Source organism: Oncorhynchus mykiss, chromosome 20, assembly GCF_057628025.1.
Source record: "Oncorhynchus mykiss isolate SJ-2025 chromosome 20, ASM5762802v1, whole genome shotgun sequence".
NCBI lineage: Eukaryota > Metazoa > Chordata > Actinopteri > Salmoniformes > Salmonidae > Oncorhynchus > Oncorhynchus mykiss.
The window spans coordinates 19223182-19248626 of record NC_143041.1 but is presented as its reverse complement, the minus strand read 5'-3'; the positions used below and the strand labels follow the sequence as shown (position 1 = coordinate 19248626).

Here is a 25445-nt window from a genome sequence, read left to right as displayed (position 1 = left end):
GCTAGGCTACCTGCCGCCCAGGTAGGTACTGTTAACCTGTATGGCTATGAATGAAATAAACAACTACTCTGAACTGTCACCCTATGTAACTAGCCTAACTTCCATTGTCACATCTCATGTAGTGTAAACAAAGAAAAGGACTCAGACTGAATTTAGACAAGAAAGTATCAGTGAGATTCACAAACAGGCTAATTACAGACAGAGTATGAAGTAAAGAGCAGCCTAGTTATCAAGCTACTCTCCATTTGTATAGTCAAATACACCATTAACTTGCCTTTTGTAAATACAACTTGTAAATCCACAGAATAAGATCAGGAGAGCTGCAGCGAAAATTAGCTGACTTCATGCCGCATACAGACTCGTGAGTCACGGTGTAGAGCAGCCAGTGGGCGTAGGTGCACTGTTCTGCCTCAAACTTCCCAATACAAACAGTATCCCTCAAAGTGTGGGCACGTTGCAGTAGGTACAAGAGTAAATGAGTCAGCTATCAACTGTACAAAAAAAAAATAATCCCTAGTCATTAAAAATTCAGAATTCCAAAATGGCTTCCCCAACAAAGCGGGAGAAATAACTGCTCTTTGCTAGTACTAGTGTTGCTTGTTCGCTCATCCAGAATGGGCTACTCATGTGCACACCGGTCTCTGAACACACAATAATCTTTGTAAATTGTACAGGCAGGCAGAATGTCAAATGTCACTTCAGTAGCCTTTTCAAACTTGAACCAATCGGTGCACGGTTCAAAGGAGGCTGGGAGCCTCACCTCCAATTGTAATTTACAGTGGGCGGGATCCCGCGAAAAATGAACTGTCAAACTTCCAGACGTGACTTTGTTTTGGGATACATCCAGCAGTTTGCCAAAGTAGTTAATATTATATACTGTTCATGGATATGTCCGCTTACCTTAATGTCAATATAGTTAGATGATTTACAAATACGGGTAAATGTTGTCACACGATGGACGAGCCGCTAGCTATCGTTGACAGGTGACCGGTTAGTTTGCTAACGTTGACAGATGACCGGTTAGCTAACGTAGGTTCACTCTTGTCGCAGTTTGACAGTAAATGTTTCTTGATAAGCACTCCAAAACCGTCCAAACACAACTCATCTCAGAATACTTACAAATAACATTTCATTTACAAAGGACTCTCAAAATAACCATGATAAAACCCGCACGAAAATGAAATATCACACGAGTATGAACGACAGTTCTCTCCTTCGCGGTCAACGGTGACGTGAACGTATATCTTCTTCTGTTTTATGCCTGCGGTAAACACACTTCACTGGTGCTTTACCGGCACCCTGTGGACTGGAGTTGAACAGAGAGGGCTGGAGGACTTTCGCTTTCTTATCACTGACAAAGGCTTTTTATGTTATTTCAACTCTCTAAAATGACTGCTGTGTAATTTCACTGCATTGAAAACAGCATATCATTTTTTACTGAAAAAAATCGAAAAGGGCTGTGGTTTGGCCACTTTTATTTTGAAGTACATGTGGTGAACCGGATTTGAATACCATCAGAGAGGTCAGAGAAAACGCACGTGTGGGAAAGTAGGAGTGTGGAGCCGAGGTACAGTAATAACTAACTCTACAATAATAATGTTTTATATCTATCTTATGTTGTGTTTTTAAATCTACAGAAGAATGACCCTAGTAATGTAGTAGCGCATAGCTTCGGGTGTTAAAGCTGGACGTTGATGAACTATGGGCAAGCAGCCGGCAAAAAAAAATGCTAGCTAACAGTTAGCCAACGTTAGCTAACTAGTACTGGAAATATGCAGTACAATGTCAAAGGTAACGTTATAATGATTGCCTCTCCCAACAGATCTTGAGAACCTGACACAATGACATCTTTAGCCCACCAGTTGAAACGCCTGGCTTTGCCACAAAATGACCCCAATCTGCTCACTCGTCGGGAGGTTGCATCCCTACTGTTTGACCCTAAAGATGCCTCCAGAATGGATAGAAGCACCTTCTTTGCACTTGGTACGTTTGACATGGGTCTTCCTGGTGACAGTCTTGACTTCACTGTTGCAGCTTGTTGTCTTCTAAATTACTACTGTTTAAACTTCTCAGCTGCTCTTCCTGACCATCTCTTTTCTGTTGCATTTTAGGATGCACAGGGCTCGAGGAACTCATGGGCATCGAGCCTGCATTCAGTGAGTTCCAGGAGACACTCTTCAGCCAAGCCTCAGTGGGCATGGAGCGCAGTGTCCAGTCCAAGGAGGTCAACAAGAAACTGGACGCAGGCATCTCCCTGTTTCTTACACGCCTGTCCCCATACTTTCTACTCAAGCCTGCCCAGAAGTGCATTGAGTGGCTTGTACACAGGTGCCCCCCCTCCCCCCATTTTTCTATCTACAGGATATCCTTTCAATCAAGTGTTATGTTTACATTTGCAGGAAAATGTGTCTAAGCTGCTGTTTTCATTGCCTCACTGTATGTAGCCTATTCATATTGAATTTGTTTCATTGACATTGTGTTAATATTGGTTGTTATTCTCTTTCATCCCTGCAGGTTCCACATTCACCTGTATAATGTGGACACACTGCTTGCCTGTGCCTTGCCCTATCACGAGACTAAAGTGTTTGTCAGAGTCATTCAGCTCTTTAACTTAAAGGACCCCACTAACCGATGGAATTGGCTTGAGGGGCTACAGGTAATTGCTATAGAAGCTAGCTATGATTTATGAGCATAACAACTATTGTAAGTTGATAGATTTTGTTGTTACTTTTCATTATAATCAGCATGTCATCAATGATCAATGTGTTGATTTCCTCACAGAAACCAGGAGTTCCTTTGGCCAGAGGAACCCTAATCACTCACTGTTACAAAGACTTGGGCTTCATGGATTTCATCTGCACCCTGGTCACGAAGTCAATCAAGGTAAACCCAATACACTGCCTTATACCTCAATATAGCGTATATGTATGCTCAGGTATCAAGCACAGTGCTTCATCTTGACCTGTTTTTGTTGGACCTCTTTCTTTGCAGGGATATTCAGGACATTCTGGCAACTGTGCCCAGCTTCGAGTGATTTTCTCTTTTTATGCCTCCACTATTGTACCGGCTTTGGATGCTGTGGAGAAAGTGTCTGACACAATCATATCCAAGCTGCTGCCTTATGTTCAGAAGGTTAGTTACTGCATTTAAGCTTAATAAGAAACCATTCTATTTTGAGGCGTTGACACCGATACAGATTTTTTTTATTTTATTGAAGTTGAGGAATAAGCCATGAGGACACTGTTCAGCTCATGCTGACCATTTCCTTTGTGTCTCCAGGGTTTGAAGTCCTCTTTGACAGACTACAAGGCTGCCACCTACATGATAGTGTGCCAGCTGGCTGTGAAAGTGGTGATGGAGTCCCAGCTGGTGGACACCCTGGCCCTGCAGATCAGCAAGTCACTGTGCAAGGAGCCTGTGCTGCCCAAAGAGGGCCTGGGCTGCCTCATCGTCCTCCTGCAGAACCAGAAGGAGGGCACTGTCGGCCCAAAGTGAGTGAAGAAGTAGAATAGGAATAATTTTACTTTTTGAAACTATTTCTTCACTTTGAGTGTGTCATTTTAGAGCATCTTAGGATTGTTTGGTGTTTCTTAATTGGCATTCTCTGTGTTTTATTTAAAAATTGTCCTTTAGATCCTTTGGCCAGCTGTGTGCTGTGACTTCCTTGGTCCCCTCCCTCCAGGCAATGGCTGCAGTTCATGACATCAGTCCCTTATTACGCTACCTGCTTCCTCACCTGGTTCATGCTGTTGTCACCACTGGCACTGGTGAGTAGCAGTGTATACCTCCACCCGACTCTTTGCTTTTTAACCTGGATGCATATGTATATTGCCATTGAATCCCTTTAATATGAAAGATAAAAGTGTTGTCTTTTGTTTGATAGATGAGATGGAGACTGAGGAGCCCTCCGAGTGCACCCGCCATGGGACCCTGTTTGAGTCTGTCCTTCAAGGCCTTCCACTGTCTGGTGGTCTTGATAACACAGTAGCAAAGATGCTACTTGAGGAATACCTCTCCCAGAGTCGGCTCTCTGCTGAGGGTGTCACTTCCCTCAACCAGCGCTTGCTGCCATTAGTCCGACTGTTTGAGTCAAAGTAAGTTGGGCCTTTTGGCATTCATTGGGTGCTACTTACATCACTGTTGCAATTGCTTCCCTTTCAATTGGTAGTAGCCAAACTGAAGTTATTCTCTCAGCTGCTGAACCACAGTACCCACACTTGTGTCCTCGTTCCTTCCCATTCCATTGTGTGTATATTCATTACACTGACATGTCTGTTGTTGCAGGCACCCAGGTGCTCTGTACATGGTCCTGGAGGGCCATGTGGGTGACCTCTCTAGCGCAGAGGACAAGAACCTCTTCCACCAATTCATCTCCCTGTCCATGAGCAGCGGCAAGTACCAGGTAGGCAGCAGCGCCCTGGCTGAGAAGGTTCCGGGTGAAGGCTGCACTTAAGCCGAGATCTAAGGAGATCAGCTCGACCTCCTCAAAGCCATTCTGTGTCATTTTGTTTTCTTACTCTCCGCTGTCTTTTGCTCTACAGATCCTCGGGGACTCTGACACCTCCCTCGTGTTGAGCCTAAAGCATCCGCTCCCCTCTGTGAGGCACATGGCTGTGGAACACCTGATGGGCATTGTCACCTCAGGACAGGGGGGTTTTGACCAGGCCTTCCTGAAGGAGGCTCTGCTGGAGCGTATGAAGGATGACGTCCCAGAGGTGGTGGCTGCAACCTTGAAGGCCCTGGAGGTAACTGGCTGGAACATGAGACTTTCTAGCACATTCATATTGGAATCTACTAGTGATTGAACCTAACTTATCATATTTCCCTCCACAGCTCTACGTTGATCACCTGGATCCAGAGGACACTGTGTCATGTCTCCTCTCACTGCTACAACGTGTCGACCTCTCAAATGCTGGAAACTGGTTAATGCTGTTTTCAGTTTTTTGAAATGCACTTAAATTCCCCAAATAACTCCAAATCCGTAGTGTGATATTGAATGGCTTGTGCTTCCTCATAGGTGTCCAGTGTTGAAGGAGGCAGTGAGGGTTCTGGATGAACCCAGACTGCTTGAAGGGAACTCTGACCTTAAGACTTGTGTCGTCTGGGGTCTTTTGCCCTTTCTTGTGGTCACCTCGGCCCTGCCCGACTCCCCAGACCTCCAGCTGGCCACCTGTGTGGCCCAGTCCACCATCATATCCCAGCACAACCTCACTCAGGGCTGGGCCCATGGTAAATGCATTAGAAAATGGTTTCACAATAAATGTCGTCTTCTTTTTTTGTCTTTGAGAACACTTGTAAACGCTTTACTGAGAATGCTATGGAGGATACTTTGGTAAATAGAGAGATCATATATACCCGTATACTCTAGCTTGACGCCACTAATCTAAATCAAAATTCAGATTGTTAGGATTGTCTACTTCCAGAGAATAAGAAGGTATGTGTACTATGCACTGCCGGCCAAATATATTGGCACCCTTGCACATTTTTCTTAAATTAATTCCCTATTTCTCCTTAAATAAGGGACTTAAGTTATCAATTTTTATTTAGAAAATAAAGATGCATGGTCAAAATTATTGGCATCCCTGAGCTAGTACTTTGTTGCACAGCCATTGGCCAAGATAACTGCCAACAAATGCTTCTTGAAGTCATCAATTGAGTTTGCTGCACTTTTCTACTGGCAATTTGGCCCACTCTACAGCAGCAAACTGCCCTTATTGTTCAATGTTTGAGGGTTTCCCTCCACCAACTGCTGTTTTCAGCACTTGCCATAGGGTATGGATGTGATTCAGATCTGGACTCTTTGTTGGCCATTCCAGAACAGCCCAGAGTTTCTTCTTGAACCATTCCAAGGTTCTTTTGATGTGTGTTTAGAGTTGTTCTGCTGGAAGATCCATAGCCTTCCAACAGATGCACAGTTTTTGAACATTATTTTCAACATTGCAATACAAAACACCTTATTAATCTTTTGATTTCATGATGTCTTGCACACATTTGAGGCCCCCAGTACCAGAGGCAGCCCTGCAGAATTATTGAATCTTCCCTATGTTTGAGTGTAGGAAGGGTGTTTGAATGCTTATTTTGGTTGCCGGTAAACAAAGGAAGAACCCACTGCTGAAGGAGACACGAGGAAGCCTTATTGAACTTCTTTTCTTTTTTTTAAACACATAAACAAGCTTAAGTCCTGGTGGAAATGTTCTGTGAACCAATGAAACAAAGTTAGAGCTCTTTGGCAATACATATCAGCTGATCTCCATTGAAGGTTGTGGGTCTTCCAGCAGGACGATGACCTCAAACGCGCATCAACCAGTACTCAGGAATGTTTCAAGAAGAACTGCTGGACTGTTCTGGAGTGGCCAGCAAAGAGTCCAGATCTGAATCGCATCAAAAAACCTATGGCGAGAGCTAAAAACTTATTTTAGAAGAAATGATTTAAGAAAAGTGGGATGGTGCCAATATATTGGGCCGGCACTGTAACTACTTCCTATCTCTCCCCTCTGCTCTACAGCGCTCAAGGCCGTGTTGGAGAGGTGTTCTCAGCCGGACTTCATTCGGTTGGCCAACCAGCATCTCATCTCAACACTGACCAAGAACCTGTCTAACATGGACCCCTTCTCCAAACGCAATGCTGTGAGTGGATTAGTGAACATTTGGTGGCCTTTCTAAGTCAAGTTCAATTGAATTCCGAGTGCAATGAAAACAAAACGGTGTTCCTTTCCTTACACTGATCTCGTGATTTTTAGAGCTCTTTGCTAACTAGGTTAGGCACCAGGAATTTAGATTAACTTGTTGGGTTCAATTTGAAAGGGTCCCGAGTAAAACAACTCACCCTTCACCTAATTTGCATGTTTGCTAGCTGGAGAAGCTGGCTGGGCTGGTAGCAGTCCAGCGGGGCAGCCTGAGGGAGAGGGCAGCGTTCTTGGTGCTGAGCCAGACCTTACTGCAAGGCCTGGGGGACATGAGTGAGACCCAGCACCTCCACACAGCCCAGAGTGTCTACTCCCTGCTGGAGCCTGCAATACTGGAACTCGCCCAGAAAGATATGCCTACGGTGAGAGGGAGTGGCAGTTTGTACAACTACATAAATGACAGATGTCTCTTGTGATATTCACTTTCCGTCTTTGTATTTTCTTTTTTTAAATGTATCCTGCGATTCCTTATCCCACTCTGCTTTTCTGGACTGTTGAAGTCCGTATGAAATGGTTTACCTTATTTTCTTCTGTTGTGTTGCCAGCAGCAGGAGGGTGTGTCTCTCTCCTTCTCTGTGGGGCTGGGAGAGTACCTGCAGAGGCTCAGGGCAGGGCAGAGCATGGATACAGAGTATGCGGTGCTGCTGGTGTCACTGCTCAGAGGGCTCATATCCAACCTGAAGTGCCATGACACTTCCTTCAAAGGTAAGTCGATCAAATCCGATTTTTATTTTGTCACATGCGCCGAATACAACAGGTTTAGACCTTACCGTGAAATGCTTACTTACAAGCCCTTAACCAACAATGTAGTTAAGAAGATATTTACTAAATAAACAAAAGTAAATCAAATAAAAAAAGTAACACAATAAAATAGCAATAACGAGGCTAAATACGCGGGGTCCCGGTACTGTCAATGTGCGGGAATACAGGTTAGTTGAGGTAATATGTACATGTAGGTAGGTGTAAAGTGACGATGCATAGATAATAAACAGCGAGTAGCAGCAATGTGAAAAAAAAAAATATATTTTAAAGCAATTGGCTACATATTGTTTTTCATTATGTTTATGACTCTGCTATCACCAATTATTTTAGTCACTTTGTCACACACTGAGTTAAAAGGAAAGAGGCTGACGGGACTGCTTGCTTCCTGTCTGTGTTGCCTGTCAGGTGAGACATGGTGGAACCCAGAGAAGCTGGACACCAACACTTGCTGCTACCTCCGGTTGCTGTGTCGCCTGTTTGACGTCCTCATCACAGGGGCAGGCCAGGGGCACATGGCAGCCAGCTTCAAGGCCCTGATGAAGCTTCTCTTTCAGGTACTGAATCTTGATATGTTCACAATGGATTTCAGTGCACAGACCGACGCTTCAACTCCACTCGTTGGAGCATAGCTTCAATAAAGGGAAAGTCCAGCATTCCTCTAAGGAGGCTACAATTGAACCATTATTTAATCATTAAAATGTAAGGTAGTGTTTTTGTGAAAGTAGGTAAGAGAAAGAAATATCTTGTTTTACTGTAAACTGCCTCACTCTGTCCACATTATTCTATTCCTCAACCCCCTCCATTTGTCCCAGGTCCACCTGAGTGATCCCCTGGAGCTCTTCAAGTTCCTGAGTCTGGTGTGGGGTTACGGCAGTAACCTAGGAGACCAGCTGGACTGTAAGGTCAATGCCATTTTGCAAACCCAGGCCCTCTACGTGGGCAGGGCCATCCTCAGCGCCCAGCCAGGGAAGACCCTCACACTGCTGGCATCAGGCTCATCACCAGGTAGCCTGGAGAATTGTATTTGATGTATAGAGTTTGGCGTAGTCTGAAAATTACCATCAGTTGTATGGGACAAGAACTGTTCCTACTGTATGGTGGTGTGTTAAAGCTTATTGCCTGCTCTTTATATGACCATGTAATAAAAACCCACGTCTCACTAATTACGCCCTGGTAGGACAATGGAGAAGGTATTAGTGGAGTTACGAGCAAATGGATTGAGTAGTGATGGTGTAACAAAGTTCTAAATATGGTTTTCCCTCTATAGTTGTGCTGTCCCTGCTGGCCTGTCTGAGCTCCCCTGTCCGGGAGGTGAGGAGGGCAGCCACAGCCACCCTCCAGACACTAGCCCAGGTGGATAGCTCTCCCTTCCACCCCATCATAGACAGGCTGCTGAAGACCACCGAGGAGCTCACCACTGGCCCAACTCACCTCAGCCAGGTGAGAGGCGTGCACACACGTACCTCATTTGTATCCTCAATGAAACGTTGCGTATCAAATATAAATAAAACACACTTGCACACATTTTTTTCATGTTAAATTCACAGTAAATGTTATTCTACACACACTATCCAAATGTGTTTTTCTCTAGGCCCTGGGGAAGCTCTATGAGGAGGCTGTAACAGGGACAGGGAAAGGCAAGGCCCGGGACAAGAAGCTGCTGGTGGGGTTGGAGGAGCTGCTGCTGGGTGTCCAGGTGGCCAACTGCCCTGCCTACACTGCCAAGACCATACTGAGGGCTCTGGGAGAGGTCAATGGAGAGGTGAGTGGACAGGGAATGACAACAGAAATATAAGAAGGCCTTGATGGAATGTGAAACCTCTTATCTGGGCATCAGATTTTTTTGTAAAGCCATGTTTTATATCCCCGTCTTCTTCTTTTTCTCCTCTTAGTCTGTGTTGTCTGTCCTAATGCCTGTCCTGGAGCGCCTGCTGGAGCAGAGCGGGCCAGAGAACCCCACTGTCTTAAAGGACGAGGCCCTGCTCATGCAGCTGGTCCTGGGGAAGTACAACGAGCAGGCAGCCCCCCTCGTGGTGAAGGACCAGGACTGCCTGGAGCTCTTCATCAAGGCACTAGGCACGGTGTCTAAACCCTACCCTGATATCCCCTGCTTTCAGATCATCGCCCTGGAACAGGTACGCTACTGTAGCAGCACGGCTCTCCCTGACTGAGATCCATACGATCATACTCTGGGATGATGCCAAGGCTGTATGCTACTGATTTCTGTGCTGTCAAAATACCCGCCTATTGCCTGGGTCATGTTCAGTGGGCACAAAAAAATGTAAACGTTTTGAAACGTCTACAATGACAACCCTCATTTTCCATCTACCTTTTCAAAATGTTTTCCGTTTGCTCCTACTGAACATGACCCTGTTGTCCATTCTCAGATCACCAAGGCGTTCTACTCAGCCCTCGGAGATGAGAAGGTCCAGCAGAGGCTCCTGGGGGTGATGTTTGACTTGCTGGTGGAGAGCAGGAGTCCTGTCTGTGCCCAGACCATCAGCAGTGTCTTCAAAGGGGTGAGGAGGAACCTCTGCATACTGTATCTACAGGGAAGCCATCATTCACTACCACCACACAAGATGCTTATGCTATCCTCTCACTAGATTGCTGTGGACGGCGAGCTGGTAGCTAACGAGCTAGCCCCAGCAGAGAAGCCCAAAGTCACCGTGTCAGTACAGCAGACCCGCAGGAGCAAGATGCTGCAGAGGTGAGGAACATCCACTCTAACTGGCCTACATTTGATTACAATAAGCCGTTAGACTAGATTCAATCACCTCATTGGTCAAAATGCAATTTGACTTGGAGCCACTATGATGGACTTGACTTGAGCCACTGTGTTTCTGTGCTTTTTATAGGAAGGCCCAGGACACTCCTCAGGCAGTGCCGAAAGAGGGCGCTGTGTCCTGGCAGAGGGTGACTCTCATCCTGGAGCTGCTGCAGCACAAGAAGAAGCTGAAGAGGCCTCAGACTCTGGTGCCCGCTCTCTTCAGCCTGCTCTCCAGGTACAACCAGCTGCACACTCTCTGAGCCTCAGCCTGACCAAGGCCAACCATGTTCCCGCTTATCTACACCAGCGCACTATTTAGCATGCGCCGCAAAAACACGTTGTTCCTCTCTGGCCACTCAGGTGTCTGGAGACGTCCACCGTGGAGCGAGGCAACCTAGAGTACACCAAGCAGCTTATCCTCGGCTGCCTGCTCAACGTCTGCCAGAAGCTCTCCCCTGACGGAGGACCCGTCAGCAAAGGTGAGAAGACTAAAACCTTTTTTTTATATATATACAGTGGGGCAAAAAAGTATTTAGTCAGCCACCAATTGTGCAAGTTCTCCCACTTAAAAAGATGAGGCCTGTAATGTTCATCATAGGTACACTTCAACTATGACAGACGAAATGAGGGGGAAAAATCCAGAACATCACATTGTAGGATTTTTAATGAATTTATTTGCAAATTATGGTGGAAAATAAGTATTTGGTCACCTACAAACAAGCAAGATTTCTGGCTCTCACAGACCTGTAACTTCTTCTTTAAGAGGCTCCTCTTTCCTCCACTCGTTACCTGTATTAATGGCACCTGTTTGAACTTGTCATCAGTATAAAAGACACCTGTCCACAACCTCAAACAGTCACACTCCAAACTCCACTTTGGCCAAGACCAAAGAGCTGTCAAAAGACACCAGAAACAAAATTGTAGACCTGCAAAACCTCAAATCCTGCAGTGCCAGACATGTCCCCCTGCTTAAGCCAGTTCATGTCCAGGCCCGTCTGAAGTTTGCTAGAGAGCATTTGGATGATCTGGGAGAATGTCATATGGTCAGATGAAACCAAAATAGAGCTTTTTGGTAAAAACTCAACTCGTTGTGTTTGGGGGTGGAAACATCATGCTTTGGGGCTGTTTTTCTGCAAAGGGACCAGGACGACTGATCCGTGTAAAGCAAAGAATGAATGGGGCCATGTATCGTGAGATTTTTGAGTGAAAACCTCCTTCCATCAGCAAGGGCATTGAAGATGAAACGTGGCTGGATCTTTCAGCATGACAATGATCCCAAACACACCGCCCGGGCAACGAAGGAGTTGCTTCGTAAGAAGCGTTTCAAGGTCCTGGAGTGGCCTAGCTAGTCTCCATATCTCAACCCCATAGAAATTCTTTAGAGGAAGTTGAAAGTCCGTGTTGCCCAGCAACAGCCCCAAAACATCACTGCTCTAGAGGAGATGTGCATGGAGGAATGGGCCAAAATACCAACAACAGTGTGTGAAAACCTTGTGAAGACTTACAGAAAACGTTTGACCTCTGTCATTGCCAACAAAGGGTATATAACAAAGTATTGAGATAAACTTTTGTTATTGACCAAATACTTATTTTCCACCATAATTTTCAAATAAATAAATTAAAAATCATACAATGTGATTTTCTGGGGGGGGGGGAATTCTAATTTTGTCTGTCACAGTTGAAGTGTACCTATGAAAATGACAGGCCTCATCTTTTTATGTGGGTGAACTTGCGCAATTGGTGGCTGACTAAATACTTTTTTCCCCCACTGTGTGTGTGTATATATATAATTTTTTTTATTTATTTTCTCTTTTCTAAAATGTGTGTGTGACTGACTGTTTGTCCTCCACGCTCAGATGTGCTGGATGAGGACAAGTTCAACGTGGAGGTTGTGGTGCAGTGTGTGAGGATGTCCGACATGCCCCAGACCCACCATCATGCACTGCTCCTTCTGGGAAGCGTGGCTGGTATCTTCCCTGTGAGTGCTGTACACAGTCATCTCTCAGCCATCTCAAAAGCAGTCTCTCGTTCATCACACAACCATATCTGATCCGTCACATCTCAGCCGTCACGGAATTAACCTCTCGAAGAACCATCTCGCAACCATCACAGAGCCATCTGTAAACCATCAGAAACCGTTTCCAATCTAAAGTGTGTTTCCAATTACCTCTGACCCCCCCCCCCCCCCCCCTTTCTATTCATTCCCAGGAAAAAGTCCTGCACAACATCATGCCCATCTTCACCTTCATGGGCGCCAACATCATGCGTCTGGACGACACCTACAGCTTTCAGGTCATCAACAAGACCGTCCGGACGGTCATCCCTGCCCTCATCAAGGTGAGTCAACCAACAAGCGGTCAGGGATGTAGGACAGCTTTGGCCTCGCCCTTGTCTCACTTCCACTCATCTAATATGCTACGAATGTGAATAATTCATGTGTTTCGGTTGGCATTACATGAACACTGGAGATGTGGGTGGTAAAATGCCAATCAAAAACAAATGTTCATCAAAAACAAATGTCTTGTGCATTCTCGTAAACCCCCTAGTTGCTAATGTTAGCTTCTGGGACAAGGAAGGATGCTAGATCAAACTAGAGATCCAAAGCTGAGGGCCGTGTGTCAGTGGCTCTCGGTTATTTCAGCTCTAGGACATTCATCACAAGGGCTATGATGTCAATTGTTGTTGGTTCTCTCTTTTTAAAGGATGTTTAAGCATTGTGTGAGCAACCTGCACACTGGTTTGGCATGGTTGCTGAGTTTCTCTCTACTTCCCACTTTTCAGAAAAACACATGTCTGTTTTGCTTGTTTCTAGGCCAATGAGAGTGGCGACGGTGAGTCAACCGCTCACATGGAGGCGGTGGTGACACGCATCGTGCACGTGTTCGCCGACGCACTGCCCCACGTGCCCGAACACCGCCGTCTGCCCATCCTGTCCCAGCTGATGACCACCCTGGGGCCCGCCCGCTTCCTCTGGGTCCTACTGCTGCTCATGTTCAAGCAGCACGCTACCCAGACCAACGCCACAGATAAGGTAGGCCGTGCAAAAAAGCTTGACTGAAATATCAACACAATGGAAAATACTACTTAATAAGGTGTGCACGTGTGTTTGTAGAAGGTGTGTCTATGGCCTCTGACAAGTGTCTTTGGAATTTGCTCTAGGTTTTATGCGCAAAATCTTCAGGAAATGCTTTAAGCCGCCATGTTTGTCCGTCTCTTCTCAGGATGCTGCGTTGGAGAGGGACGTGGAGTTCTGGATCTCAGTGTGCTGTGAGTTTGAGGTGGAGGAACAGCTCGTCTCTCTCATAAAAATCCTGAAGTATCTCATGGCTCTGCCACAGGACAAAGAGGACGGTGAGAAACTCAACAAACCTGCAATGCATTTGGTCTGTTGTGAAGGCTGGGAGTCCTGTGTGGGTTTATATAACAACGCTAACGTCAAGAAAGATACTCTTTAGGGACCAGTTTTTTTTTTTTTTTGTTTGTTTTTTTAACCCCGTACTCTGTTTTGTGCAGGACCTGTGAAGAGGCCAACACGTGGCAAGGGAGCCGAGAAGGAGAAGGCAGAGGAGCTGATCTTCAACATGGAGGCCCACAGCAGCAAAGAGCTGCGCCACTTCAAGTTCCTCTCGGTTTCCTTCATGGCCCAACTCTTGGCCGCCGGCAGCTTTGTGGGAATGGTAATACGACTGTAGCCTGGTTCCCAGATCTGTTTGTGCTGTCTTGCCTATACTATTAGCAAGACAGTTGACACCATTGGCAAAACCAGATCTGGGAAAATGCTATGAAACTCAAGTTTTAACGTCTGTCATGTATCAGTGTATTTTGTTAAACGTGTGTGTGTCTCTTCCAGATTGCGGCGTGCGGTGACATCGTGGAGGATTCTCTGCAGAAGCTACAGCAAAGGTGAGGCTAAGATAAAGATAAAAAGCAGATCTTAGAATGTTATAAATTATCCCTGTATCACAATGTTGTTCTGATGTCCTGTTAAGTCTTCTGGAGGAGATCCTTTGCTACATCCACACTGTGGCTCGCTGTGTGGAGGAGAACACTGACAAACCAACTGGCAAGTTCTGGAGAGCTCTGCTCAACAAGGCCTACGATGTCCTGGACAAAGTAAGTCTGCCACAGAGACGGAAAGACGTGTGCTCTTCTCAATCATAGAAAATAAAGGCAAACCTGGGTTGTTACAATATTTATACAAAAAACAGCCAGATTTGCATTGTGAGATCCTATGTTTCTTTTTTCTGTGTTTTGATTGCCAGGTGAACGCCCTGTTGCCCACGGATACGTTCATCACGGTGATGCGAGGCCTAATGGGTAACCAACTGCCGTCTGTGAGGCGAAAGGCTATGGAGCTGCTCAACAACAAGCTGCAGCAGAAAACCCAGTGGCAGGAGGAGCAGGTTACTACACAGACTGGGGATAATCTGTGTGTGTATGTTTTGAGTCGTTGGGGGTAGTCTTGACCTTTGACCTCTCACCCCAGGTGACAGTGCTTCTGGACCTGAAAGGCGACCTGCTGGCCATTGTGGGACGTGGTCATGGCCAAGTCATGGAGGAGGAGCAGGCCATCAACAGGCAGACAGCCCTCTACAGCCTCAAGCTGCTGTGCCGCAGTTTTGGCTCAGATCATAAGGAGGCGTTTGTACCGGTGCTGAACCAGGCCGTGGAGATCGTGGTGTCACCGGAGGAGGAGAAGAACGTGATGGGCAGTGCCCTACTGTGTATCGCCGAGGTGGCCAGCACTCTGAAGGCCCTCGCCATCCCACAGCTGCCCAGGTAGACAGTCTACGCTTCTGTGTTCACAGTAGATACAGGCAGCGTAGTTCAGACCAGTGCATTTGTTAAATCAATCAAATTATATTTTCCTATAAACACTTTTATAGTACACAAATATTTACAAATAATATACCCTAGGTAAACTGTCACTAATGTGGTGTCAGAAGTTTGACTCAAGTCCCCTCATGTTGTCAGGCTGATGCCGGCGGTGCTGCAGTCTCTAACCGAGAGAAAAGAGGTGTTGTCTAATGAGATCTACATGTTGAGTGCCGTCACAGCCCTGCAACGCGTCACTGAGACCCTGCCTCACTTCATCAGTCCCTACCTACAGGACACACTGCTTCAGGTAACGTCTACTATTCCATACACAAACGTCCATATGGTTTCTATCATAATAAACGTGTAGTAAACATATACATCGAATGTGACCTGTCATACTGAAATGGTGTAATGTGTCCCCCAGGTGGCTCGACTGACGCGGGTGGCAGAGAAGGCCACCGCCGCCCCACAGCTGGCCGTGCGACTGGCCTCCCTCAGGACCACTATGGCCACCAAGGTGCCCCCCAGGGTCCTGCTGCCCACCCTCACCAAGTGCTACAGCAAGATGGTGAACTCCAAACAGGTAGGTGGTGAATTACCTAGAATGGCCTGTGATATGTAAGGATGGAGGAAATTAATCATGTTCACATTGTGTGGTCATGTATTGAGTGTTTCTCCTTTCATTTTCACAGAGCCAGCTGGGTCCCCTGATGAGCATCTTGAAGGAGCACATTGGTCACATGGAGAAGGATCAGCTGACCTCCCACCAATCAGAGCTTACGTACTTCTTCCTAATTGCGCTGGACTTCCGGGCCCAACACTGCCAAGTATGTCTGTCTCTGTCTCTGTTGAACTCATAAAGGTTTGAATGACACTCGCTAAATTCTTAGTTTTTTCTGCCATAGTTAAGACTGTCGTGTTTGTTTTACAGGGTGATCTGGAGAAGACCAAGGAGATTGAGGGCTATGTGATCGACTGTCTCCTCGCCATGGTTATGAAGCTATCTGAAGTCTCCTTCAGGCCCCTGTTCTTCAAAGTAAGCATCATTACTTGAGAATCTACGATGTCCTACTTCAGATGTTTTGTGTTTTCCTTGATTTTTTTAGATTTTTTATTAGATGGTACCCTAATTCCCAAAGCCCACTTATCTCCCAGTATTAGTCCAAATGTGATCACTTGAAGAGTCATGGTGCTTAACTGTGTTTATGCCCATGCAGCTCTTTGATTGGTGCAAGACTGAGAGCGTAGCCAAGGACCGCCTGCTGACCTTCTACCGCCTATCGGACAGCATCGCAGACAGGCTCAAGGGGCTCTTTGTCCTGTTTGCCGGTCACCTTGTCAAGCCCTTTTCTGACCTGCTCCGTCAGACCAACGTCACAAAGACAGGTGGGCCCTCTCGCTCGCTCTCTCTTATTTATTTGTATGTGTAATGTATGTGTAATGTATGTGTAATATATATATATATATATATATATATATATATATATATACGTACGTACGTGTGTGTGTGTGTGTGTGTGTGTGTGTGTGTGTATATATATATATATACATACGTACACACATACACACATATATACACATATATATATACATACATACGTATATATTTATATATATTATATATATACACACACACACACATATATATACATATATACACATATGTATATACATACATACATACGTATATATATATATATATATATATATATATATATATATATATATATATATATATATATATATACACACATACACACACACACACACATGTACGTGTGTATATATATATATATATATATATATATATATACACGTACGTGTGTGTGTGTGTGTGTGTGTGTATATATATATATATATATATATATATATATATATATATATATATATATATATATATATATACGTACGTACGTGTGTGTATGTGTGTATATATACATACATACGTGTATGTATGTATGTGTATATATATATACATACATACATACATACATACGCATGTATATTACATGTATGTGTATATATAGAATCATAAAACACGGGACAAGATGTTAACCTGTTGCGTCGAGCAATCCCGTATCCGGGAGCGTAATTATAGCCTCAAGCTCATTACCATAACGCAACGTTAACTATTCATGAAAATCGCAAATGAAATAAATATATTGGCTCACAAGCTTAGCCTTTTGTTAACAACACTGTCATCTCAGATTTTCAAAATATGCTTTTCAACCATAGCTACACAAGCATTTGTGTAAGAGTATTGATAGCTAGCATAGCATTAAGCCTAGCATTCAGCAGGCAACATTTTCACAAAAACAAGAAAAGCATTCAAATAAAATCATTTACCTTTGAAGAACTTCGGATGTTTTCAATGAGGAGACTCTCAGTTAGATAGCAAATGTTCCGTTTTTCCAAAAAGATTATTTGTGTAGGAGAAATCGCTCCGTTTTGTTCATCACGTTTGGCTAAGAAAAAAACCTGAAAATTCAGTCATTACAACGCCAAACTTTTTTCCAAATTAACTCCATAATATCGACAGAAACATGGCAAACGTTGTTTAGAATCAATCCTCAAGGTGTTTTTCACATATCTATTCGATGATAAGTCATTCGTGGCAGTTTGGTTTCTCCTCTGAAGCAAATGGTAAAATACACGCAGCTGGAGATTACGCAATAATTGCAACGGAGGACACCAGACGGAGCACCTGGTAAATGTAGTCTCTTATGGTCAATCTTCCAATGATATGCCTACAAATACGTCACAATGCTGCAGACACCTTGGGGAAACGACAGAAAGTGTAGGCTCATTCCTTGCGCATTCACAGCCATATAAGGAGACATTGGAACAAAGCGTATTCCAAATCTGGGGCATTTCCTGTTTGAAATTTCATCTTGGTTTTGCCTGTAGCATCAGTTCTGTGGCACTCACAGATAATATCTTTGCAGATTTGGAAACGTCAGAGTGTTTTCTTTCCAAAGCTGTCAATTATATGCATAGTTGAGCATCTTTTCGTGACAAAATATCTTGTTTAAAACGGGAATGTTTTTTTTATCCAAAAATTTAAAGAGCGCCCCCTATATCGAAGAAGTTTAAAAACTGTCCATTGTGCCAATAGATGGAATGCACTCACATGAGATTTGCCGTGATGTTGACAGAGTGGCATGGGAGGTTTATTTTTTAGACTGGGTTAAGATGTCAATTTTGGGACACATCCTCAGTAGTATGCCTTCGAATCAGTGGGTGTTTCGGCTTTTAATCACTAAACACCCTCATCAAAGGTGGCCAGCTAAAGGGTGATCAAGCCTTAGCTTGTGTCCCATGCCCAATTAAGATGTCCCACGGGACTATGCAAGGCAGGGGCATCCTCATCCCTGAGCCAGCCCTACAGCTGACCGCATACCTCATATGCCCTCAAGTTGGAGGGATCTGAATTGGCTTCTCAGGTGGGGGTGGGGGGTCATGAAGTTATAGCCCTTCCGTTTGATCCAGATCCACTGGCTGCCTCTTTCAGCTGCTTGAGAAACTGCTCTGAAGGTCTGCCGCAGAGCCTGTCCATGGATTCCAAGTTCTTTCAGCAACCTGATGGTGGAAGAAGCCACGAATCCTCTGCATCTCACTTCAACTGGCCAGACTTTTGCATTCCAGCCACGCTGAGTTGCATCTGCTGCCAACTCTGTGTAACGCAGTTTCTTACGCTCGTAGGCCTCTTCAACAGTTTTCCCACGGGACCTTGAGCTCTATGATGTACACAGCCTTTCGTGAAGGGGACCAGAGTACCATGTCTGGCCTAAGGTTGGTAGAAGCAATCTCAGGTGGAAAAATGAGTTGCTGGCCAATATCGACAAGCATCTTCCAGTCCCGGGCCATGGCTAGGTGTCCAGTTTCTTGCTTCGTAGGAGGATGCTTGGGCCTTTTCTGTCCCACCCGGATGAATGTTGTTGTTTTGATGGGATTGCTTGTTTTTGGAGGTAATGAATTGGTTGCACTCCTCTTGGTCTCAAGTGCTGCAGCCAGGCTCTTGAGGACCTGATTGTGCCTCCAGGTGTAGCGGCCTTGTGAGAGGCTGGTCTTGCAACCTGTCATTATATGCCTGAGAGTCGCTGGAGCTGGGCAGAGGGAGCAGGTCGAGTCCTCGCCATACCATTGATGTAGGTTTTTTTGGTGATTGAAGCACATCATAAACAGCTCTTATGATGAAGCTGATGTTGCTTGCCTCCATTTGCCAAAGCTCACTCCAGTTGATCTTTCTCCTCTCCAGGCCTTCCCACTACGTCCATTGCCCTTGTTTAGCAAGAGAGGCAGCCTTTGCACTTCTTGCAGTCTCCTCCTGTCTGCGCACCTCCTCGGCCACCAGCTTCCTGCGTTCAGATGTTGTTGCCTTATGGAACATTGGTTTGCTTGCTACCAGGCCAAAGCCTCCTCATCCATGCTGGATATTCCTCACAATGTCTTGGTGTCTCAGGGCTGATGTTGCTTGCTGCACAGCCTTGGATGATGTCCATTTCCATCCAGTTTGTAGGGGAGGTGCAGCCTTGCTAATGGTCTGGTCTTTGGAGTCCTTCAATGTCATCTGAAGTCTTACTTTAGAGCACTTGTACTCCTCTGTTGGACTTGTAAGAGGTAGTTCAAGGACCCCTTTGCCATAGAGGCCGATGTTACTCAGGCATCATGGGACAACCAGCCATTTCTTCACGTATGAGGTAATGGTTCGCTCCATCTTCTCCACTGTTGTTATTGGGACCTCATAGACGGTGAGTGGCCACATTACCTGGGGGAGAAGTCCAAACTGTAGGCACCAAAGCTTGAGCTTCCCAGGCAGTAGTGTCTTGTTGATGTTCTCAAGACCGTCGGCGATGTCCTGCCTTACTTGCTGCACTTGATCTTTATCCCGGAGGCTTTCGTTGTACCATCTACCCAGGCTCTTGACGTGTTGCTCAGACACCGTTGGTATCGGGTCATCTCCAATGCAGAACCTCACATCTTTAAGCTGTCCCTTGACTATGGAGATGCTTCGAGATTTGCTTAGCTTGATTTTCATCCGGGCCCACTTGACGTTATCCTAAAGTTTTGCAAGTAGCCGCCTGGTGCATGCTGCAGGGGTAGTCAGTGTAGTCATGTCATCCATGTATGCTCGGATAGGTGGGAGACGGAGCCCTTCCTTAGTTCTCTCACCGCCGACCACCCGTCTCGATGCCCTGATAATAACTTCCATGGCCATAGTGAAGGCCAGAGGTGAAGTTGTACAGCCTGCCATTATGCCTACTTCCAAGCGCTGCCATGTTGTTGTGAAGTCAGGTGTTGTGAAACACAATTGCAGGTCTTGGAAATAGGCCTTTACCAGTGTAGTGATGGGTTCTGGTACGTGGGAAATGTTGAAAGATTCTCAGAGGAGTTCATGGGGAACTGAGCCAAAGGCATTGGCCAGGTCGAGGAAGATGACATAGAGGTCTCTCTTGTCCTTCTTAGCTGTTTGGATCTGGTGCCAAATCATACTAGTATGTTCCAGGCAACCAGAGAAACCAGGAATGCCTGCTTTCTGTACAGATGTATCAATGTACTTGTTCCTTTCCAGATAAGTGGACAGCCTCTGTGCTATTTTACTGAAAAAGATCTTCCCTTCGACGTTGAGAAGGGAGATTGGTCGGAATTGACTGATGTCTGTCGCATCCTTCTCTTTCGGAATTATCACACCACCAGCCCTTCGCCATGTCTTTGGTATTATTTCCTTCTGCCACACTATCCTCATGAGCCTCCAAAGAAAGCGTAGAACATCCGGGGCGTTCTTGTAGAGCTTGTATGGTACTCCATTAGGCCCAGGAGCCGAGGCCGCTCTTGCTCTTCGGACAACGTTCTCTACTTCCCTCCATTTTGGAGGGTCAGTGTCCAGATTGAATTCTGGTGGTTGAATAGGTGGGATGTCATGTGGGATGATTATCTGGTCATGCCTTTTCATGTCTGGTGTGGTCTTATGTCTTCCATTTCCTAATAATTGCTCCCACAGTTGATTTCTTCAAACCAAGCTGCTTACCTATTGCAGATTCAGTCTTCCCAGCCTGGTGCAGGTCTACAATTTTGTTTCTGGTGTCCTTTGACAGCTCTTTGGTCTTGGCCATAGTGGAGTTTGGAGTGTGACTGTTTGAGGTTGTGGACAGGTGTCTTTTATACTGATAACAAGTTCAAACAGGTGCCATTAATACAGGTAACGAGTGGAGGACAGAGGAGCCTCTTAAAGAAGAAGTTACAGGTCTGTGAGAGCCAGAAATCTTGCTTGTTTGTAGGTGACCAAATACTTATTTTCCACCATAATTTGCAAATAAATTCATTAAAAATCCTACAATGTGATTTTCTGGATTTTTTTCCCTCATTTCGTCTGTCATAGTTGAAGTGTACCTATGATGACAATTACAGGCCTCTCATCTTTTTAAGTGGGAGAACTTGCACAATTGGTGGCTGACTAAATACTTTTTTGCCCCACTGTATATGTCATACTGTCTATGAATCTTAGATGAAGTGTCTGGATTAGTTTGGCTTTGCTGGACAGCAAAGGTTGTATTTAATGGGGATTTCTGGTTCACTGCCCATTTCTGGTTCACTGTTGGTTTTGAGTCACGTGACTGATTAACGCAAGGCACTCCGGGAAGTTTTTGAAAGTCTTTTGCTTATTTTTCCTCTTTTAATCCATTCCTCATTCAGATGAAGCCTTCTTTGACACAGAGGACAACATTGAGAAGCGTTGCCTGCTGCTGGAGTACATACTGGACTGCCTCCATAAGATCTGCCTGTACGACACGCAGCGCTTCGTCAGCAAGGAGAGAGCCGACTCCCTCATGGCCCCTCTGGTCGATCAGGTCAGCCTCACCTCTCTCTCACATCACTATAACAAAGGATTCATCCACAAAAATGGTAAGCTTTACAACTGAGGGACTTCCTCATATGGATGCCGTACGCTTCTTCCTTATGCCCTATTCTATTCTTGTGATACCCTATAGCAGTGGTGTATAAATATCTGCCTGTCTGTGTGTAGTTGGAGAATACCCTGGGTGGAGAGGAGGTTTACCAGACCAGAGTCACCAAGCACCTGGTGCCGTGCGTGGGCCAGTTCTGCGTTGCCGTGGGTGACGACACTCTGTGGAAGACCCTCAACTACCAGATCCTGCTGAAGACGCGACACAGCTCTTCCAAGGTGAGACGTCTGAGAAGTGCGAAGAAGTTTGATTGGATTCCCAACCTAGTACCAACAGACATGTGATTCAAGTCCACAGTTAGCTGGTGTGTTAGTGCTGGGTCAGCACAAAAACCCTGGCCACCTGCAGCTCTCCAGGACCACGAGTGATCATCCAGTGACTTAAATAAAGGCCTGTTGGTTTCCCCCCCCCATCAGGTACGTTTCTCTGCCCTGCTGATGCTGCTGGAACTGGCTTCTAAGCTGAGGGAGAACTACATGGTCCTGCTACCAGAGACAATTCCCTTCCTGGCTGAACTCATGGAGGGTAGGTTCACTGTCTCATCACTTTTTCTTTTCTTTTTTTTTCACACTTTTCTCTTTCTGCAGCTATAATGTTTCTGTAATGTTAGCATATTTCATACATGTCTGTCTGTCCTCCCCCCTCTGTGTAGTAGAGTACATTCCATTTAAGCATATCTGGAAACCTCTTCGAATAAGCATAATTTATTATATTCTGTCATTTTGAAAGCGAACCGTTCCTTGGCATATTATTTTCTGCGATGCTAATAATAAATGGTTTCGCAGTATGCAGACATCCCTCAACCCTGTTCCTAGGGTAGTTGAAGAAATTAGGAAAATAGCAGGGTGGTGTAATGGTAGCTACAGTGCCTTCAGAAAGTATGTATGCCCCTTAATCCACATTTTGTTGTTTGAGCCTATATTCAAAATTGATTCAATTGGCCCAGCGTCGGCCCGGGTTAGGGGAGGGTTTGGGCGCATGCACTCTGACACGGTCACCATGCACGGCATTTCCTCCAGCACATTGGTGCGGCTGGCTTCCGGATTATGCGAGCATTGTGTCAAGAAGTAGTGTGGCTTGGCTGGGTTGTGTTTCAGAGGATGCACTGCTCTCAGCCTCTGCCTAGTCGGTACGGGAGTTGCAGCGATGGGACAAGACTGTAACTACCAATTGGATACCAAAAAAATTGGGGAGAAAAGGGGGTAAAAAATGTAAATAAAATGGGAAGAAACACACACTTGTCAATGTAAGGTCCCACAGTTGACAGTGCATGTCAGAGCAGAAACTATGTCATGAAGTCAAAGGAACTGTCTGTAGACCTCAGAATTGTAAGGAGGCATCTATCTCAATCTGGGGAAGGGAATAAAACAATTTCAAAAGTGTTGAAAGTTTCCAAGAGCACAATGGTTTCCATTATTGGGAAATTGAAAAAATGTGGAACTACCCAGACTCTGCATAGAGCTGGCCGTCTGATCAAACTGAGCAACCGGGCAAGAAGGACCTTGGTCAGGGAGATGACCAAGAACCCAATGATTATTCTGACAGAACTACAGAGTTCCTTGGCTGAGATAAGAACTTGCCAGAAGGACAACGGTCTTACAGCACTTCACCAATCTGGGCTTTGTGGGAGAGTGACCAGACTGAAGCCACTCTTAAGATAAAGGCACATGACGGTCGGTACCCCTTCAGTTTGCAAAACGGTACATGAAAGACTGAGCATAAGGCAGAAGATTCTGTGGTCTGATGAGACAAAAATGTTGCTCTTTGGCCTGAATGCAAAGCGCTATGTTTGGAGAAAACCAGGCACAGCTGATCACCCGTCTAACACCATCCCCACCGTGAAGCATGGTGGCGGCAGCATCATGCTATGGGGATGCTTTTCATCAGCAGGGACTGGGAGACTGGAGGGGAACAATGAATGGAGCCAAATACAGGCAAATCTTTGAGAACCTGCTTCAGCGTGCAAACAACCATAGACTGGGGTGGCATAGATTTATGTTCCGACAGGACAATGACCCCAAGCATACAGCCGAAGCAATGTTGGAATGACTTCAGAAGAACAATGTGAAACTCCTTGTGGTCCAGCCAAAGCCCAGAAAATCAGTGGAAAGACTTGGGGAGTGGCGGTGAACAGCAATCTCCATCTAATTTAACAGAACTTTTGAAAATGTGCTAGGGAGAAAGTCCCCAAATCCAGATGTGCAAAGCTGATACAGACATAGCCAAGATGACTCAAAGCTGTAATCGAGACCAAAGGTATCGGGTGTGTGAATACTTGGGCGGCAGGTAGCCTAGCGGTTAAGAGTGTTGGGCCAGTAACCGACAAGCCGCTGGTTTGAATCCCCGCGCGGACAAGGTGAAAATCTGTTGTTCTGCCCTTGAGCACAGCAGTTAACTCCCAACAACAACTGCTTTCTGGGTGCCGATGATGTGGGTGTCGATTAAGGCATTTCTCTTGAGAGGTTGGGTTAAATGCGGAACACACATTTTGTTGAATGCTTTCAGTTGTGCAACTGACTAGGTGTATCCCCTTTCCCTAACTTATTTAAATAAGATTTCTGTATTTAATATTCAATTAATCTGCAAACATCACCTTGAGATGGGAGTATTGTGTGTAGATGGATGAGAAACAATTAAACCATTTTTAATTCAGGCTGTAACACAACAAAAATGTGGAATAAATTAAGGGGTATTAATCCTTTCTGAAGGCATTGTAAATATCAACGTGTTTAGGGTAGTTGGCAAACTTGGTTGATGGCCACCATTTTGCGACTTCCCTGCTTACGTGTGTGTGTGTGTGTGTGTGTGTGTGTGTGTGTGTGTGTGTGTGTGTCCGTTACAGACGAATGCGAGGAGGTGGAGCATCAAGTACAGAAGGTGATCCACGAGATGGAGACCATCTTGGGAGAGCCTCTTCAGAGTTACTTCTAACCTGCGTCCCACTTCCACCCTCTTCGCCACCATATAAGGTCCCAGATCGACCCGTAGCCCACTTACGTCCCCCTATAAGAAGGCTGAGCCTCAGCCCCTCTCCCCCAGCTTAGACATGAACTGTTTCCCAGAACCGTGCAACAATCAACATAAAGATGGGAGACACTGGAGGTTAACCTTTGTTTGCATGTACCTCTTGTCACTGGATACCTGGTACATATAGGATGGATCTCTAGCAGTAAGAGAAGAAATGATAAGCCCAAAATGTACCCTGTGGGAATTAAAACATGTATTCATTTTGTTAGGCTATTGCTGTTGTCTTTTCCCTTTTTTTGGGGAGGTGTTGTGAAAAACGTATGGGAACTTTTTAAGTCTTGGTTTTGTTACATTGTCATACAATGTAATATGTACATTTGAAATAATACATTTGTAAACTAACTCTTCATTGTAATACATTTGAATAAAGGCTTTTGAAAGCTTATCCAGCACTACTTACTGCTGAAAATGAAGGAA

At 45.3% G+C, this 25445-nt stretch overlaps 2 protein-coding genes and 1 non-coding gene across 39 annotated transcripts in view; 2 read left to right on the top strand and 1 right to left on the bottom strand.

The window, feature by feature from the left end:
- The window catches only part of LOC110499024 (SUN domain-containing protein 1), a 27091-nt gene extending 25783 nt beyond the window's left edge, over positions 1-1308 (bottom strand). For 9 of the 36 annotated variants that reach the window (XM_090212450.1, XM_021575837.3, XM_090212471.1 and 6 more), the window contains exon 1: positions 275-1242. The gene's annotated coding sequence lies outside the window, so the exon portion shown is untranslated. Of the gene's footprint in view, positions 1-274 lie in introns of all 36 variants that reach the window. The other 27 variants (XM_090212451.1, XM_021575839.3, XM_021575852.3 and 24 more) reach the window with 10 other exon arrangements.
- On the top strand, positions 1212-25445 carry heatr1 (HEAT repeat containing 1). Of its 2 annotated transcripts, none has more exons than XM_036955872.2 (43): positions 1212-1567; positions 1823-1983; positions 2112-2328; positions 2515-2656; positions 2782-2883; positions 2992-3132; positions 3280-3491; positions 3634-3767; positions 3884-4094; positions 4285-4402; positions 4542-4745; positions 4834-4922; positions 5018-5229; positions 6506-6627; positions 6854-7048; positions 7235-7391; positions 7854-8002; positions 8261-8453; positions 8716-8888; positions 9040-9210; positions 9341-9583; positions 9836-9967; positions 10055-10158; positions 10307-10453; positions 10579-10697; positions 12075-12196; positions 12427-12555; positions 13031-13249; positions 13440-13569; positions 13732-13895; positions 14069-14121; positions 14208-14331; positions 14481-14621; positions 14705-14997; positions 15193-15343; positions 15461-15619; positions 15729-15863; positions 15968-16072; positions 16254-16422; positions 21730-21884; positions 22061-22219; positions 22418-22526; positions 24844-25445. In XM_036955872.2, exons 2-43 carry the CDS (start codon positions 1842-1844, stop codon positions 24930-24932), a joined length of 6435 nt encoding a protein of 2144 aa, XP_036811767.2. In that variant the 5' UTR covers positions 1212-1567; positions 1823-1841; the 3' UTR covers positions 24933-25445. The 2 variants fall into 2 exon arrangements, with proteins under 2 accessions (XP_036811767.2, XP_036811766.2); XM_036955871.2 differs by having other exon boundaries at positions 7232-7391.
- LOC118942475 (small nucleolar RNA SNORA14) lies at positions 12742-12872 on the top strand. Its single transcript, XR_005038411.2, has one exon. It is a non-coding gene; the product is annotated as a small nucleolar RNA SNORA14 (small nucleolar RNA).